At 43.1% G+C, this 19,000-nt stretch overlaps 1 protein-coding gene across 3 annotated transcripts in view; it reads left to right on the top strand.

Moving 5' to 3' along the window:
- The window catches only part of LOC124719092 (F-box/LRR-repeat protein 7-like), a 117,627-nt gene that overhangs the window by 33,233 nt on the left and 65,394 nt on the right, over positions 1-19,000 (top strand). For all 3 annotated transcript variants that reach the window (XM_047244783.1, XM_047244784.1, XM_047244782.1), the window contains exon 2: positions 14,351-14,666. In XM_047244783.1, the coding sequence (XP_047100739.1) occupies positions 14,449-14,666 (218 nt within the window). In that variant the 5' untranslated portion in view covers positions 14,351-14,448. The remainder of the gene's footprint in view (positions 1-14,350; positions 14,667-19,000) is intronic.

The raw sequence follows: 19,000 nt of genomic DNA, 5'->3' as shown, positions 1-19,000 counted from the left end.
ATAAGAGTCTGAGAATCTGATGCGCCAGCAGTCGCAGCATGTTGACGTTACCTGAAAAGGCGCTTTTAGTGAAGCTGTATTATCAGAACGGGGAATGTGCTGGTTCAGCGTTACGATCCTATCGCCATACGAAGGGGATTCGAACGGGCACCTGTTACCTGGCGATTTAGTGAAGCGGAGGGCATTTGCGGTGTGGGCGTTTCAAAAGATGCCGGAAGATGACGATTGGTTGAGTTACTAAAATGTAGACTTTCACGGCCGGAAATATCATGTCCAGTATAATTATTCGTTTCGAGGAGACGCAAGTACTAGCGGCCACAAGCGGGTATTACGAAAGGCTCTACAGGGAGGCAATCGAAATCGCTAAACACCTAAATAATTTCAACCGAAAGGAGGAGGGCGTGAAATGAAACGGTATATCGATGCCGGTGTTGAGGAAGATGTGTACCACCCGTCCACTACTGGGTGATGGCAACGGCGACGGACAGCGGCCAATTGCACTGACGTTTCCAAAACACGTGACGTCACGCCGCGGCGCTGGAGCGCGCGGACACGGAATTTAGCGACAGTCAGTAGCGAGCCAGCGGGTGTGTTGTACCTTCCATCGAGCTACGGACCAAAAGTGGTTCAGATGGCTCTGAGCACTGTGGGACTTAACATCTGTGGTCATCAGTCCCCTAGAACTTAGAACTACTTAAACCTAACTAACGTAAGGACATCACACACATCCAAGCCCGAGGCAGGATTCGAACCTGCGACCGTAGCGGTCACGGGGTTCGAGACTGAAGCGCCTAGAACCGCACGGCCACACCGGCCGGCCAGCTACGGACCCCCTTGAAGATGTCTCCCGCAGTCGGAGACGAAACGTTGGGAATCGACACAGAATTCATCAACCGACCACGGCATAACATCCCGGATAATTATAATGGACATGATTGGTTGAGTAACGTGTTGTGGACCGACGAAGCTCATTTCACGCTCCGAGGGTCTGTCAGTGCCCACAACTGCAGAATTTGGGCTACCGAAAATCCTAGAACTGTCGTGGAAACTCCATTGCACGACGAGAAAGTCACGGTATGGGCTGGATTTACCACATCTAACATTATCGGGCTTTTTTTCTTCGAGGATATGCGTGATTCTGGTTTTGAAACTGCTACCGTGACGGGTGAGAGGTGCGCCGATACGTTACAGAATCGCATCATCCCTAGCCTGGCTGATAAACACCTGCTGGAACGTACGATGATTATGCAGGATGGCGCTCCACCCCATATTGCTGGACGCGTGAAAGATCTCTTGCGCGCGTCGTTTGGTGGTGATCGTGTGCTCAGCCGCCACTTTCGTCATGCTTGGCCTCCCAGGTCCCCAGACCTCAGTCCGTGCGATTATTGGCTTTGGGGTTACCTGCAGTCGCAAGTGTATCGTGATCGACCGACATCTCTAGGGATGCTGAAAGACAACATCCGACGCCAATGCCTCACCATAAATCCAGACATGCTTTACAGTGCTGTTCACAACTTTATTCCTCGACTACAGCTATTGTTGAGGAATGATGGTGGACATATTGAGCATTTCCTGTAAAGATCATCTTTGCTTTGTCTTATTTTGTTATGCTAATTATTGCTATTCTGATCAGATGAAGCGCCATCTGTCGGACATTTTTTGAACTTTTGTATTTTTTTGGTTCTAATAAAACCCTATGTCATTCCAAGCATGTGTGTCAATTTGTACCTCCCTATCTACATTATTCCGTGATTTATTCAGTTTCAAATTTATACTGACTTTTTGATCACCCGGTAGATGCGCGAAGCTGCTGAGGCGAGCTCTTAGCAGCTGTAGAGCCAAAACATTATGACCACCTGCTTAATAGCGTGTTTGTCTCTCTGTGGAATGCAGTACATCGCTGATTCTGCGTGTAAGGGTCCGACAGCTTATTGGTAGGTTTGTGGCTCTAGATATTTATGCACAGGTCACGTGATTCGCACAAATAATGGGCTGCCGATTTGTGTGCGCGGTGGTGATGCCTCATAGTGGCAAAACACACAGGATTTCCATCACGCGAATTTGGTCAACGAGACATTAATGTGAGCTATAATGCTCCTCAAATTGCTGTTCCACGGTTCTGACTCCAAGATGCGGACAACTATACTGCAGAAAGATAACACCGCCATTGGGGAAGACATCTAGCGTGAAGGGTGGTTTGCATTTATCAGTGTGCCTTTGATTACTGCCACAGGTGCTGAGCAAATGCGGGAGAATGTCTCCCAGAGCATAACGCTGGTCCTACCAGCCCGCGTCCGTGGTGCGCTGCACATTCTCAGCCGCCGTTCACCTCGATGGCGGCATTTGTGGACATGACCGTTGTTTACCAAAAATGTGATTCACCCGAAGAGCTGACACGTTTCATCGATCGTCAGTCGAACCCCGACGGTCCCGCGGCCACTGCACATGTGCACTACTGCCCATTCAAATTGCTACACCACGAAGATGACGTGCTACAGACGCGAAATTTAACCGACAGGAAGATATGCAAATGATTAGCTTTGCAGGGCATTCACACAAGGTTGGCGCCGGTGGCGACACCTACAACGAGCTGGTATGATGAAAGTTTCCAACCGATTTCTCATACACAAACAGCAGTTGACTGGCGTTGCCTGGTGAAACGTTGTTGTGATGCCTCGTGTAAGGAAGAGAAATGCGTACCATCACGTTTCCGACTTTGATAAAGGTCGGATTGTAACCCATCGCGATTGCGGTTTATCGTGTCGCGACATTGCTGCTCGCATTGGTCGAGATCCAATGACTGTTAGCAGAATAAGGAATCGGTGGGTTCAGGAGGGTAATACGGAACGCTGTGTTGGATCCCAATGGTCTCGTATCACTAGCAGTCGAGATGACAGGCATCTTATCCGCATGGCTGTAACGGATCGTGCAGCCACGTATCGATCCCTGAGTCAACAGTTGGGGAAGTTTGGAAGACAACAACCATATCACGAACAGTTTGACGACGTTTGCAGCAGGATGGACTATCAGCTCGGGGACCAAGGCTGCGGTTACCCTTGACGTTGCATCACAGACAGGAGTGCCTGCGATGGTGTACTCGATGACGAACCTGGGTGCACGAATGGCAAAATGTCATTTTTTCGGATGGATCCAGGTTCTGTTTACAGCATCATGATGGTCGCATCCGTGTTTGGCGACATTGCGGTGAACGCACATTGGAAGCGTGTATTCGTCATCGCCATACTGGCGTATCACCCGGCGTGATGGTATGGGGTGCCATTGCTTACACGTCTCGGTCACCTCTTGTCACTTTGAACAGTGGACGTTACATTTTAGATGTGTTACGACCCGTGCCTCTACCCTTCATTCGATCCCTGCGAAACCCTACATTTCAGCAGGATAATGCACGACCGCATGTAGCAGGTCCTGTACGGGCCTTTCTGGATACAAAAAATGTTCGACTGCTGCCCTGGCCAGCACATTCTCCAGGTCTCTCACCTGTTGAAAACGTCTGGTCAATGGTGGCCGAGCAAGTGGCTCGTCACAATACACCAGTCACTACTCTTGATGAACTGTGGTATCGTGTTGAAGCTGCATGGGCAGCTGTACCTGGACACGCCATCCAAGCTCTGACTCAATGCCCAGGCCTGTCAAGGCCGTTATTACGGCCAGAAGTGGTTGTTCTGGGTATTGATTTCTCAGGATCTATGCACCCAAATTGCGTGAAAATGTAATCACATCTCAGTTCTAGTATAATATATTTGTCCAATGAATACCAGTTTATCATATGTATTTCTTCTTGGTATAGCAATTTTAATGGCCAGTAGTGTAATTGACAATGTTGTCGGGTTAACGTTTGAACACGTAGGGGTGGTCTGCTGCGTAACATCGTGATCGATAATGTACGATGAAACACTTGTGTGTGCACCGACATTGTGCTCGTTTGGCCGAGACGCCACAGCTCACCACCTATCCTGCCCACGTTCTCTGAAGAGTCGTGGACGTCCAACCGTTTAGTGCCTAGTGCTACTTTCACTGCCCTTCTACCTCTTTCTCTAGATGCTGGAGACAGTGGCGTGTAAACATTTGATCAGCTTATCCATTTTGGAGATGCTCTTTCACAGGCACTGCGTAGTAGTAATCTAGCTTTTGTCAGAGTCACTTATCTCAATGGCTTTCCCCATTTGCAACCCGTATCTTCTCTACGTGTCTGCCCCACTTGTATACTTTTGTTACCACATCGTATGCCAACAACGCCACCAGGCAGCAACGGATGTCGCGGTGGTCAGTGGTCGTAATCGTTTGACTCGTAACTGTTGTAGGAACAGTGGAGTTGACAATCCGTTGGCAGCAATGATCTGATGGACGGGGTTGCCGTGACGAACTGTGCTGTAATGTAGCGGAGGTCTGGGTTATGTCGGAAGCCGATTGTTCATCCGAGTTAGCGAACCTGTCGAATGTCTCGCCAGAAAATTCTGTTTCTGTTAAATAATAATACAATAATAATAATAAATGATTAATGGAAAATCTCATATAAAGATGTGAAACAAATACTAACAAAGAGATAGAGGGGCTGGCCAGTACTTACCTCAGCTCAGTACAGCCGATAGATACACATAAAACAGAACTGAAAATTTACATTCCTAGCTTTCGGAACAAATGTTCCTTCATCAGGGAGGAGAGAGGGGAAAGAAAGGCAAGAAGGGAAAGGAGATTCAGTTACTCACAACCCAGGTTATGAAGCAACAGGGAAAGGAAAATGGGAGGGTAGCAAGGATGGAGGCATGGTTGTCAGAGGGAAGCCAAAGATATTCTACTGTAAGTACTGTGCCAGATTCAAACCAAAGAGGATGCATACAGAAGTAAAGAGGTATATAGTATAAAGATAAACACAACTATGTAGGATGAAAAGATGCGTGAATGGCTAAAGAGGAAAGGGAAAGAGGAGAAGACTGAAGGGTGAATGGGAGTGAGGTTGTTTAACGTAGGTTCAGTCCAGGGGGATGGCGGGATGAAAGGATGTGTTGGAGTGCAAGTTCCCATCTCCGCAGTTCAGAGGGACTGGTGTTGGGTGGGAGAAGCCAAATGGCACATACGGTGTAGCAGGTTCCTAGGTCCCTAGAATTATGCTGGAGGGCATGCTCCGCTACTGGGTATTGGGCATCTCCTAGGCGGACAATTCGTCTGTGTCCGTTCATCCGTTCATGCGCTCAGCCAGTTTAGTTGTTGTCATGCCGATGTAAAAGGCTGTGCAGTGCAGGCATGTCAGTTGATAAATGACATGTGTAGTTTCACACGTAGCCCTGCCTTGAATTGTGTATGTTTTACCAGTAGCGGGGCTGGAGTAGGTGGTTGTGGGGGGATGCATGGGGCAGGTTTTGCAGCGGGATCGGTTACAGGGGTAGGAACCGCTGGGTAGAGAAGGTAGTCTGGGAATATTGTAGGATTTAACAAGGATGTTACGGAGGTTAGGGGGGCGACGAAAGGCAACTCTGGGTGGTGTGGGGAGAATTTTGTCAAGGGATGATATCATTTCAGGGGTTGACTTGAGAAATTCATATCCCTGGCGGAGTAATTTGTTGATGTTTTCGAGGCCAGGATAATATTGAGTGACAAGGGGGATGCTTCTGTGTGGTCTGGGGGTAGGAACATTGTTGTTGGACGGGTAGGAATGTATTGCTCGGGAAATCTGTTTGTGGACAAGGTCTGCAGGATAGTTGCGGGAGAGGAAAGCACTGGTCAGGTTATTGGTGTAATTGTTGAGGGATTCGTCACGTTTGCCACAAATACCTAGGCTGTAGGGAAGGGAGCGTTTGATGTGGAAAGGATGGCAGCTATCAAAGTGAAGGTACTGTTGTTTGTTTGTGGGTTTGATATGGACAGAGGTGTGGATGTGAGCTTCAACAAGATGAAGGTCAACATCCAGGAAGGTGGCTTGGGTTTTGGAGAAGGACCAGGTGAAATTCAGATTCGAAAAGGAGTTGAGGTTATGGAGGAAATTAAGGAGTGTTTCTTCACCATGAGTCCAGACCACAAAGATGTCATCTATAAACCTATACCAGGCCAGGGGAAGCAGCTGTTGGGTCTTCAGGAAAGCCTCCTCCATGCGGCCCATGAAGAGGTTGGCATAGGACGGAGCCATCCTGGTTCCCATGGCCGTTCCCCTGATTTGTTTGTAGGTCTGGCTTTCAAAAGTGAAGTAATTATGGGTGAGGATGAAGTTGGTAAGTGTGATAAGGAACGAGGTTTTTGGAAGATCTCCGGGTGGGCGTTGGGAGAGGTAGTGCTCAAGGGCAGGGAGACCATGGGTATGTGGGATGTTTGTGTAAAGGGATGTAGCATCTATGGTGACAAGAAAGGTTTCAGGTGGGAGAGGAGTGGGAATGGATTTGAGGCGTTCTAGGAAGTGGTTTGTGTCTTTGATGTAGGATAGGAGTCTGCAGGTGATAGGTTGTAGGTGCTGGTCTACCAGAGCTGAGATACGTTCGGTTGGGGCTTTGAAGCCCGCTACAATGGGACGGCCAGGATGGTTTATAACACTCCTTTCTGCTACTGTTATGCCACAAAACCAAAGGCAATTTGTAAAACAGATTTATTTTATTGGATTAATAATGGTATAAAGCAACAGAGCAGTGTTACCTTCTGAGAGGAATTTTGTTAAGTTGACCGTGTTGTTCCTAACGGAGGTGGCTTATCGGAAATGAAAGTCAAAATTACATAAATATAGGAATAGTAACAAACAAAATTTTGCCTAGCTATATTGTTTACAGAATAAGGGAAACGGTCGCCAGCCTAATTAGGCAAGAGAAAGATTAACGTTCTCGTTTATGAAAGTATGTATAAGTAACTATAGTGGACAAACACAACCTAGACTTAGCCACACGCGAGTGCAATGAACTCTGACACACATATGCTTTAAGATTGAAGCTAACAACTGGAGCAGCATGAACTATTTGCTAATTATAACATATACCGTAACGCACTATTACTTTCAGGGCTTACACAAAGTGAATGGTCTTTATAACATTACTCTTAATATGCACTTCTAATACACAAGAGAGACAAACACTTAGCAATCATGAACATATAGTTTTCTATTATTGCAGTTTCCCACTTTTTACTACAGCGAAACACAATGTTGACAAAATTGCAAGAAACTGACTCACCTTTTAGAATTTACTACTGGCAACAATGTGATCATTTACTTTATAAGCCTCGGTCTTAAGAACTTTTAATTTTTGAATTTGGCAACAGCACTTTAGTAAGCAGTTTTAATAGGAATATTTTCAACAAACAACATTTACTTTAACTCACTCTATTGCCACATTAACTTTAACTTTCTTTTTACTAGGTTCAAGAGGCATTAATTAGCAAAACTCTAGGCTTTAATTTCTTTTAGTAAGGACACTTGGATATCACTTTAGCTTAAACGGAGAGGAACCTGAGAGGTGTTATGATGAGGAGAAAAGTCAAGGTTGGTACATAAATTCAGATATAAATTACCTTATATTTCAGCACAATAACACATCCGTTAAGCTGATCCTTCACTGTACATCATTATAGTATTACGTTGCAATGATTGCACAATGTGGTGGCAACTGCCTGTTGGTAGGTGGAATTGTAGGCAGAATTGCTGGACTCTGTCATTTCTTGGTGGCGATGATAGATACAAACTCCAGAATAGTTCCAGCTATTTATCCATCCATCCGAGGCTTTGGAAAGAAGCAGGAAAAACCTCTCTCTGAATCAGCACAATATGCACCTTTATAATGGCAGTGCATGGACTCGTAGCTCATCTCCGACTGACTGCTCATCCCCGACTGACTATCAGTTCCACCTTTTCCACCTAGGCCAACCACAATTTGCGCTGGCTACACAGTTCCGTTCCTGAGGGGAACCACACTACCTCTTACATACAGAATAACTAAGAGCCCTAAGTGAGGATCAGCAGTTTACATAATAGCAACCAAATGTATTAAATAAAACAGAACATTTTCACATATTGACACTTCTACAAAAATTATTCACACAAAATTACAATCATATACAGTAAGTTTTGTTCCCTCCAAATGGGACAAAGAATTTAAATTACAGATACATTACTTTGCATAGAATCAAATCACGACATCAAAGGTTTGACAAAGAAAAGAGTACACAATTTTATGTTATCGATTCAAACACATTTACAAAAGATCAACAATGTGACATTAAATAAAGCAAAAGCAAAAAAATAAATAAATCCATACAGCATAAGAGCTGTGGTGTTACAGGTTCTCTTTGTGGATTTTGGGTAATAGGTAGAAGGTAGGGGTACGTGGCTCAGGTGGAGTGAGTAAGTCTATGGAAGCCGTTGTGAGGCCTTGTGAGGGACCTTGGATTTTTAGGATTTTTTGCAGCTCAGTCTGGATGGAGGGAATGGGGTCCTGGGTAACAGCTTTGTAGGTTGAGGTGTCGGAGAGTTGACGCAGTCCTTCTGCCACATACTCCACACGGTCAAGTACGACAGTAGTGGAGCCTTTATCCGCCGGGAGGATGACAATAGAGCGGTCTATTTTCAGCTTCTTAATGGCACGGGATTCAGCTGGGGTGATGTTGGGGGTTGTCGAGATGTTCTTCAAGAAGGACTGGGAGGCAACACTGGATGTGAGGAATTTCTGAAATGTCTGCAAGGGATGGTTTTGGGGGAGGGGAGGAGGATCCCTTTGAGAAGGCAGTCGGAACTGTTCTAGACAGGGTTCAACACTGGGTTTGATTTGGGGGCTGTGTTTGGGTAGTGAAGTGATATTTCCAGTTGAGGTTCCGGGTGAATGAGAGGAGATCTTTAACCGGGGCAGTGTGGTTGAATTTGGGTGTGGGGCTAAAGGTTAAGCCTTTTGATAGAACAGATGTCTCTGGAGGAGAGAGGGATCTGGATGAGAGGTTTAGGACTGAATTGGGACTGGTGATATGTGGCATTTGACTGTGGTTATAGTTGAGATTTGGTCTGTGTGGGGTATGTGCTGGGATGGGGAGATTGAGTAGGGTGGCTAGGCTAGGTTTGTTGGCTATGAGGGGGGTTTGTTGAAGGTTCTGTTGTGGTTGGTGTTTGTGAGGGATAGGGAGAGGGACCCCACTTCTTAGGTGTTGCACTAGCACTGTGGATAGTTTTTTCAGGTGGTGTGTGGCATGGAACTCAAGTTTGCAGCTGGCTTCTAGGATGATGTTCCTGAGTGTGTTCTCCAAGCAAGGGTTTGAGAGGTGGAGGACTTTGAAGAGAGATAGGAGCTGTTGGGAGTGGTGGTTACATGAAGTACTGTAGAGATTCAGGACAAGTTGGGTAAATAATAATAATAATAATAATTGGGTAAATAATAATAATAATAATAATAATAATAATAATAATAATAATATCACATCACAGGCAATACAGATTAAGCGTGGAATATACCAAGCAAACGCATTAAGTCCTTTCTGGTTCTGCCTTGCTCTGAACCCACTATCCAACAAGCTAAATAATACAAATTATGGATATAATATTACTAGAACATACCCACACAAAATCACACATTTGCTATACATGGATGATCTAAAACTACTGGCAGCAACAAATCAACAACTCAACCAATTACTAAAGATAACAGAAGTATTCAGCAATGATATAAATATAGCTTTCGGAACAGATAAATGTAAGAAAAATAGCATAGTCAAGGGAAAACACACTAAACAAGAAGATTACTTATTGGATAACCACAGTGACTGCATAGAAGCGATGGAAAAAACAGATGCCTATAAATATGTAAGATACAGGCAAAAAATAGGAATAGATAATACAAATTTTAAAGAAGAACTAAAAGAAAAATATAGACAAAGACTAACAAAAATACTGAAAACAGAATTGACAGCAAGAAACAAGACAAAAGCTATAAATACTTATGCTATACCAATATTGACCTACTCATTTGGAGTAGTGAAATGGAGTAACACAGACCTAGAAGCACTCAATACACTTACACGATCACAATGCCACAAATATAGAATACATCACATACATTCAGCAACAGAAAGATTCACATTAAGCAGAAAGAAAGGAGGAAGGGGATTTATCGACATAAAAAACCTACATTATGGACAGGTAGACAATTTAAGAAAATTATTTATAGAACGAGCAGAAACTAGCAAAACACACAAAGCAATCACTCATAGAAATACATCGGCTACACCATTTCAATTTCATAACCACTTCCACAACCCTTTAGATCACATATCATCAACAGATATGAAGAAAGTAAATTGGAAAAAGAAAACACTACATGGCAAGCACCCATATCATCTAACACAGCCACACATTGATCAAGACGCATCCGACACATGACTAAGAAAAGGCAATATATACAGTGAGACGGAAGGCTTAATGATTGCAATACAGGATCAAACAATAAACACCAGATATTACAGCAAGCATATTATTAAAGATCCCAATAGCACAACAGATAAATGCAGACTTTGCAAACAACAAATAGAAACAGTAGATCACATCACAAGCGGATGCACAATACTAGCAAAACAGAATACACCAGAAGACATGACAATGTAGCAAAAATAATACATCAACAACTTGCCATACAACATAAACTAATAAAACAACACGTTCCCACATACAAGTATGCACCACAAAATGTACTGGAGAATGATGAATACAAACTATACTGGAACAGAACCTTATAACAGATAAAACAACACCACATAACAAACCTGACATCATACTCACCAATAAAAAGAAGAAATTAACACAACTAATCGAAATATCCATAGCCAATACAACAAATATACAGAAGAAAACAGGAGAAAAAATTGAAAATTAGATCCAACTGGCTGAGTAAGTCAAGGACATGTGGCATCAGGATAAAATTGACATTATACCAATTATTCTATCAACTACAGGAGTCATACAACACAATATCCACCAGTACATCAACGCAATACAGCTACATCCAAACTTATATATACAACTACAGAAATCTGTAATTATTGATACATGTTCAATTACCCGAACGTTCCTAAATGCAATGTAACATATACCGTACAGTTAAAAGGAAGTCACGCTTGATCGAGGTCCGTGTCACTTTCCATTTTTAACCAGACGTAACATCTGAGAAAGGAAAGAAATAATAATAGCTTTATTCAACATCGAATGGTACACTGCACATGTAGAAAGAAACAGTAATGATTAAAGTTATTTGTACAATACACAAGACACATTCTTCTGAATACGTCATTAATTTACAACAAAATTACAATAAGATGTTTACTGATTTCTATTCACATAATTTCGCGAAGCATTTGTTGTTCTTCATGTAAGTAAGTATGGTACTCTTCTAATGTGTAGAAAGGGTGTTTTACTAAAAATTTCTTAAGCTGGTGTTTCAATTTAACTGTAGGAAGAGCCATGACTGCACTAGGCTGTGCATTAGCTAATTTTATACCTTGCGTACTGAGGCCCCTTTTCGTAAAGTGCTGTTCTGTGGGTGCCAATGTAAAAACTTTCTTTATTTCTAGTATTGTACTGTTGGAAATCTGAATAAGTGTTCGGGTGCAGTCTTTTCAGAAGCAATATGGCTTTTAGAATGTATGTGTTTACAACACTTAACACCTCCGTTTTTGGAAACAAGTTGCGACAAGATTCCCTATATTTTGCTCCACAGATTATTCTCACACCCCTTTTTTGAAGAATGAGTTTGGTTGTTGCCCCCCAAATTTCAATACTGTAGTCCAAGCAGTCTTTAGGACTACAGTGTCTCTACAGAACTTGCTAATAGTACTGATTGCAAATATATTTTTTGACAACTTAGTTGTTAGGGAGTCAATATGTGTGTCCCATTTCAGGTTGCTTTGGATTGTTACGCCAAGGAATTTTGCACTAGACTCTTTCTTTACCAATTCGTTGACAATGTATAATTTAATTTCATTATTCAAACTACTTTTATTAAACTCCATCAAACATGTTTTACTGGTGCTTACATTTAAGTGGCTTTCATTAAAAAACTGAACAATTTCTTTTGTCACATTATTACACTTGGCCTCTAGTTCATTACACGATTCCTTTTTACGCACAATGCATGTGTCATCGACATACAGAACAATTTTGGAATTTATAGTACAGTATTTAGTATCATTTACATAGATCAAGAACAGAAGGGGGCCCAACACCGAGCCCTGGGGCACGCCATATTTTATGCAAGCGATCTCTGACTTGTAGACACCACTTTCCGTTTTAAGCAGAACAAACTGTTTTCTATTGCTCACATAACACTTTATTAGGTCATAGGCAACGCCTCTAATGCCCATGTTCCATAGCTTGTCTAATAGGATGTCAACATTCACACAATCAAAGGCTTTTTCCAGGTCTAGGTATGAAATTTGTAGTGACAGACTGACCAGTAGTGTAACCTGAGCCCTAAGTTAGATTGGAAGATGATAGTCTGATTGTGCATTGGCAAAGCCAATGAATGTGATGGCTTTCTTTTTGTATGCTGTATTGTGCATTCCAGAGTTAAATTTATGTCACTGGTGAAGACACTATTTTCTTACAGTGGCTATATTTTCAGATTTTCAGTACATCTACACCCATACTCCGCAAGCCACCTGATGGTGTGTGGCAGAGGGTACCTTGAGCACCTCTATCGGTTCTCCCTTCTATTCCAGTCTCGTATTCATGGAAAGAAAGATTGTCGGTATGCCTCTGTGTGGGCTCTAATCTCTCTGATTTTCTCCTCACAGTCTCTTCGCAAGATATACGTGGGGGTGGGGGGTGGGGGGGGGGGGGGGGGGGGAGCAATATACTGCTGACTCCTCGGTGAAGGTATGTTCTCAAAACTTCAACAAGAGCCCGTACCGAGCTACTGAGCGTCTTTCCTGCAGAGTCTTCCACTGGAGTTTATCTATTATCTCCGTAACACTTCCGCAATCACTAAATGATCCTGTAACGAAGTGCGCTGCTTTCCGTTGGATCTTCTCTCTCTCTTCTATCAACCCTATCTGGTTCGGATCCCACACCGTTGAGCAGCATTCAAGCAGTGGACAAACAAGTGTACTGTAACCTACTTCATTTGTTTTCGGACTGCATTTCCTTTAGAATTCTTTCTGTGAATGTCAGTCTGGCATCTGCTTTACCGACAATTAATTTAATATGATCATTCCATTTTAGATCACTGCTAATGCCTATTCCCAGAAAATTTATGGAATTAACTGCTTCCAGTTGCCGACCTGCTATATTGTATCTAAATGATAAAGAATATTTCTTCCTATGTATTCGCAGCACATTACACTTGCCTGAATTGAGATTCAGTTGCCATTCCCTGCACATGCGTCAATTCGTTGCAGATCCTCCTGCATTTCAGTACAATTTTCCATTGTTACAACCTCTCGATGTACCACAGCATCATCCGCAAAAAGCCTCGGTGAACTTCCGATGTTATCCACAAGGTCATTTATATATATTGTGAATAGCAACGGTCCTACGGCACTCCATTGCGGCACACCTGAAATCACTCTTACTTCGGAAGACTTCTCTCCATTGAGAATGACATGCTGCGCTCTGCTATCTAGGAACTCTTCAATACAATCACACAATTGGTCTGATAGTCCATATCCTCTCACTTTGTTCATTAACCGACTGTGTGGAACTGTATCGAATGCCTTGCGGAAGTCAAGAAACACGGCATCTACCTGTGAACCCGTGTCTATGGCCCTCTGAGTCTCGTGGACGAATAGCGCGAGATGGGTTTCACACGATCGTCTTTTTTGAAACCCGTGCTGATTCCTACAGAGTAGATTTCTAGTCTCCAGAAAAGTCATTATACCTGAACATAATACATGTTCCAAAATTCTACAACTGATGGATGTTAGAGATATATGTCTATAGTTCTGCACATCTGTTCGACATCCCTTCTTGAAAACGGGGATGACCTGTGCCCTTTTCCAATATTTTGGAACTCTACGCTTTTCTACAGACCTACGGTACACCTACGTCAGATGGCATTAAAAAGAACAGCATTCCTGACTCTCAGTGCCAATGGAGATCCTGTGACATCATCGGAATTTATATTGCAGTGTTTCTGTTTTTTATTATGTCAGCTACCAGTTATTCCTTAAGGCACGTATCTCTATCACATCGATGACGTGAGCGGTTTGTTGGCTCAATATCACACTGTTAACTTGTCCTGAAATAGTTTCAGCCATAAGAAATGATTTCAGAGACAGTTGTCAAATAATGTTGGCATGTCGTTGCTGTTATTTGTTCCATTAACACAGTGGGAAGTAGCTGAAATCCGTGCGAGTGCGGGTTTGTAATGCTGTTTATGTTTTTTTGCAGTGTCTGCAAGCATATCCGACAGACGTCCACTCAACAGCTCGTCACCTCCCCTGGCGCCTTCCACCTCACCGTGGTCCGACTGCAGGCTCGACAGTGAAATGGCTTCAGAGTCTGAGCACAGTGGACTGCGCCACGCGGGAGAAGGTGCTGCAGTGTGGCGTACGAGCATTGACGACTTGCCTGAGGAGATACTGATAAAGATCTTCTCTCACTTGTCTTTCAGCGAGCTAGTGGACGTGGCACGGAAAGTGTGCCGTCGTTGGAGAAAGCTGTCGCGAGATTTGAGGTTGTGGGCTGACAAGGAATACCATGTCGGGTAAGAAACCTGCTGGCTGTAACATTGTAAAACTGACGTGGGAACTTTGGATGTGAGCAAACTGTCGGCGCAACTGAGATCATTCTGCTTTTGTATTCAAAATGAGTTCCACTTTTAGAATCCTGTAAAGGAGCTAAGACCTATTTGATTTTGGTATATTTGTTAGATTGAGTGTGTTAGCTAAATTGGATAGTGTCATTTGGTGCACAGGTGCTAGTAATAAACTGTCTTCTTTTACTTCTTCGTTAGTCTTGTGCCCTGTTCTGTTTGTGAACCAGGGTATACGCCATATTTTACCTTTCTTTTCTACCCCTTTACTTCTCTTTGTGAGAATGTACCCATTCATTTTTTCTTGCCCTCGTTTTTCCCTGATGGACTGTCAAAACATTCTGAAGATCAGTGACTGTCTCTGCCGATTAAATATCTTTCTGCCCACCACCAGTTCCTATTGTGCTCCGGCGTAAAAGTCTACGATAGGGCCAGTGGTGTACTTACTTGTTTAATGCAAGAAACATTTCTGTATGTTTTTCCCACATTACATTTTCATCTATCCGTACTCCTAAAAATTTAGTGACATGGGTTTTCTTTATCTTACACTGCCCAAGTTCTGTTGTTATGTGGCTCCTAGTTTGTTTTATGTCTGAAGTCTACCGAAACTCTTTCTTTGCCATTCACAATTAAAATGTTATCCATAGACAATACGTTTCATCTTCCTGTGCTACCGTGACTGTCTTCTGAAGGCCAGCATCATTCATAGCTTTAACAGACAGATTGGTGTCATCAGCAAACAATATTGTCCCTGCTGCTGATACATGGCTTGGCATGCCATTTATAAATATTAAGAACAGCAGTGGTGCCAGCAGGGAGTCTTGTTGCACCCTGTATCCGACTCTTTGGTATTCTGATGAGTAAACTTTCCCTGTATCTTTAACATTTGGTGCCTGTTACAAAGATAAGATCTGAACCATTCATATGAATCCCACAACATAGCAACATAGCTCTCTCTCTCTCTCTCTCTCTCTCTCTCTCTCTCTCTCTCTCTCTCTCTCTCTCTCTCTCTCTCTCTTTTTAAAAAAATACATAAGACATGTTGAAGACACTTCCCTATCTCCCCCGGTCATGATTGATTATATAATGAACTTTTCTCTGATCAGGAACTCTTTCAGGCTCTTGACGCATCAAACAGTGTGGCCTCAGGCCCTGGTTCAGTTCATCATCCACCATGTGAATGTTACTCAAACCTGGCCAGAAAGTATTTTTGCTTTACAGGGTCGAGATAGTATCCCTATCCTTAAACCAGGCAAAATCCAGACATCCGTTGACAGCTACTGACCGATCAGCCTCATCAGTGTGCTCTGAAAACTGCTCGAAAAGATGGTAGCCCGACGGTTGTTCTGGTTTCTCGAATCACTGGGCCTTTTGTCCCCCAGTTTCCAGGAGGAACAATCCTCAATTAACCGTGTGGTTAGGTTGGAAACGGCAATCTGATGGGGTGTTTCTAAACGGTGAAATCTCATTGAAGCCTTTATCTCCACGAGGCATACAACACTGCCCGGCATGATCACATTTTACTTAACCTAAATGACAGGGGCTTTCAAGATGCCCTACTGATTTTTATTTGTCGGCTTTTACTCCCTGATTTTTTCGTGTTACAGTCGGTACACCACTCAGAGCGCACAGGTCCAAAAAAATGGCAGGGCTCCATGCATTTCACAACCTGTCGTACCTCTCGTCACACTCACATTGTTTCAACTTTTGCATTTGTAACAGCTCCCAGTCTGTAGCCTTCACCAAACACCAATTTCAAGGTGTATCCACGGAGCCTCCACTTGGACCCTTTCCCGCGACCTCCAATTCTCTTCGACAAAAATGTGAGACACGCATTTGTGTCGTCATACCGCAGTCCGTCTGGACCCAGAACTCGACTTGTGTACTTAGTGCCGGGATGTTGTTGCACAGTCTCAATTTTTGGGACTCCTCTTTGATAAAAAGCTGACACAGCTGTCCCATATTTGTTAACTAAAGAGTAGCCCGCATGCGTAAGCTTAAACCTCTCCACTTCCTCGCCCACACCTCTCGGGGACCGAATCGTCCTATTCGGCCTAACTCCGTACGTACCGGGCCACAGTTTCGACCTAACTGGATGGTGGTCACCAGGTTTATGCTTCAGGGGCACCTTCAAATTTGAAATGACTGCACCCAGTCTGTCATCGTGGAATAAGTCGAGTCACTGGCACCAGTCCACAGCTCGTCGTACAGTGGCTGGCGATGCTGCCTCTGGGCTCCAGTGTCCCGGGTTCGATGCCCGGACCGGTTGGGGATTTTCTCTGCCCGTGGTCTGGGTGTTTGTGTTGTCCTCATCATTTCTTCATCATCATCATCATTTGTGATTGTGGCTAGATTGGGTTGTGTAAAAATTGGGACTTCGTGCGGGTGCTGATGACCACGCAGTTGAGTGCCCCACAAACCAATCATCATCATCATCAGACTACTTCATTGAGACCACTTCATTGAGACTACTTCCTTTGACACTCTGTGATATAGCATGGTTCTCCTCTTCCATCTGCTAAGTTTTTAATATCTGCTGATAGCAAATTTTTTTTCTTTCCTATAATTTTCTACCATGTTTCCAGTACTGTTTTGTAAGTCATATATGGCACATGTATTGCTTTTCCAGAGGTGTAACTGGGCTTTCTCCATTTAGCTTTGTCGTTTAGTTTATTCTTCTCACTATGCTGATTGCATTGGTGGCATCAGTTTGGCTGTGGAAGGTGTTGATTAAGTATTACAATCGATTGGGGTTAACACCATAGTTCGATACATGTGAAACTTGGTGAGCTAATCGGCACAATTTAATTTAATGACCCATACCAACAGAATGCTGAGCATTCTGACTTTTATGGAAAATATTTTAAATTACCAGAAACTGAGTGACAAGACAGTTGACATTCAAATACATCAGCAGCCCCATCTTCCATTGCAAATTTCATCATAGCTACTGTTAGATTATGACTTTTGACTACTTATTTTTGTGTATAAAATGATATGCAGTATTGATTAATTGATTTAATAATTAATAATTTCATATAATTTACCCTAATTTGCAGTAGGGCACTGATGCATGTAAATAAGGGATCTACATTGTGTGAAAGTAATAGCACCCAAGTATTTTTCTGAATTTGTGACCAGCAACATTTTCTGTGAGCCAAAATCATATTAGTTCTTGCAATATAAGAAAATCAGAAAAATCCAACCTAGCCATTTTTAAACCACAATGTAGCCTCCAAAATAGCAGTTTGGTCTTGTGCCAGTCTACAGAGTCAGACATCACCCAGAATTGGCAGTCGGTCATTTGAAAGCTCACGAGTAAGACCTATGTCGGGAGCACTCACAGTGTCAATTTGTGGCACTACTACGTGTGTTCGGCAAGCAAAAACATGTCCACTGACAACAGCAAAGCTTGAGACTTGAATGCTCCATAATTTTTTAGTGATTTCTGTAGCCTAAATTAATGAACATCTTTACTAAACTGTGTTGTGATTGAAAAATGGTAGGAAATGTTACGGTCATGAAAACTACCGATTGTTGAATACTGAAGCTCGTTATGGACTGGATTGAACTACCGAAATGTAATCATTTCTGTAATAAATTACTACAGGGTAGTGTTAAAAAGGAACTGTGACTTTTTCGTGTAAATACAGACTGTATTTTGTACCACAGTCAAACAATTAACTTCACCACTGTTATTGTAGATGTCGATCTGGTTCTGTGGGCTAGTAAGTTTTTGTAATTGATAAACTGATCACTGTTCTTAACAGTTGAACTTAGTGAAGAATGCATGTATGTGTGTTAATGCAATCTAGATTACATGTACATTTTTGAGTAAACACCATCCCTCACTCTTTTGGACTTTCAACTTCAGTGATAAAAGAGTGATGATGCTACTGAGGAAAGAACTACAATAAGCAGGTCAGTTCTGCTTAAAGTCTTTGCTGAAGCAGAGAACTTACCTCTCCGTTTCTCACAGTACCAACTCCAGCTCACTTACGCAATCGCACTCAAATGTTTTCCTAATTGTCCAACTTATCGGATTCTTCTCGGGTAAGGGGCACCAATCCACCCACCCTCGGGGGTGATTAACAGTCAGAATGCACCTGGAGGCCCCCCACGTAACCTGCTCAGAATGTGCACACCGTGTTCTGGCCCCTTCGTTAGCACCCAGACCACGAATTAAGACCCACCTGCACCTTCCCTGTTATCTTTCAGTGTCTGTTTTTGTCAGTTCATCAGGAGTATCAGGATGTTAGTAGCTCTGAAACCACAAGTAAGGCAGG

Source organism: Schistocerca piceifrons, chromosome 10 (assembly GCF_021461385.2).
Source record: "Schistocerca piceifrons isolate TAMUIC-IGC-003096 chromosome 10, iqSchPice1.1, whole genome shotgun sequence".
NCBI lineage: Eukaryota > Metazoa > Arthropoda > Insecta > Orthoptera > Acrididae > Schistocerca > Schistocerca piceifrons.
Note: the sequence above shows the minus strand (reverse complement) of the source record. Positions and strands in the feature narration are given on the sequence as shown.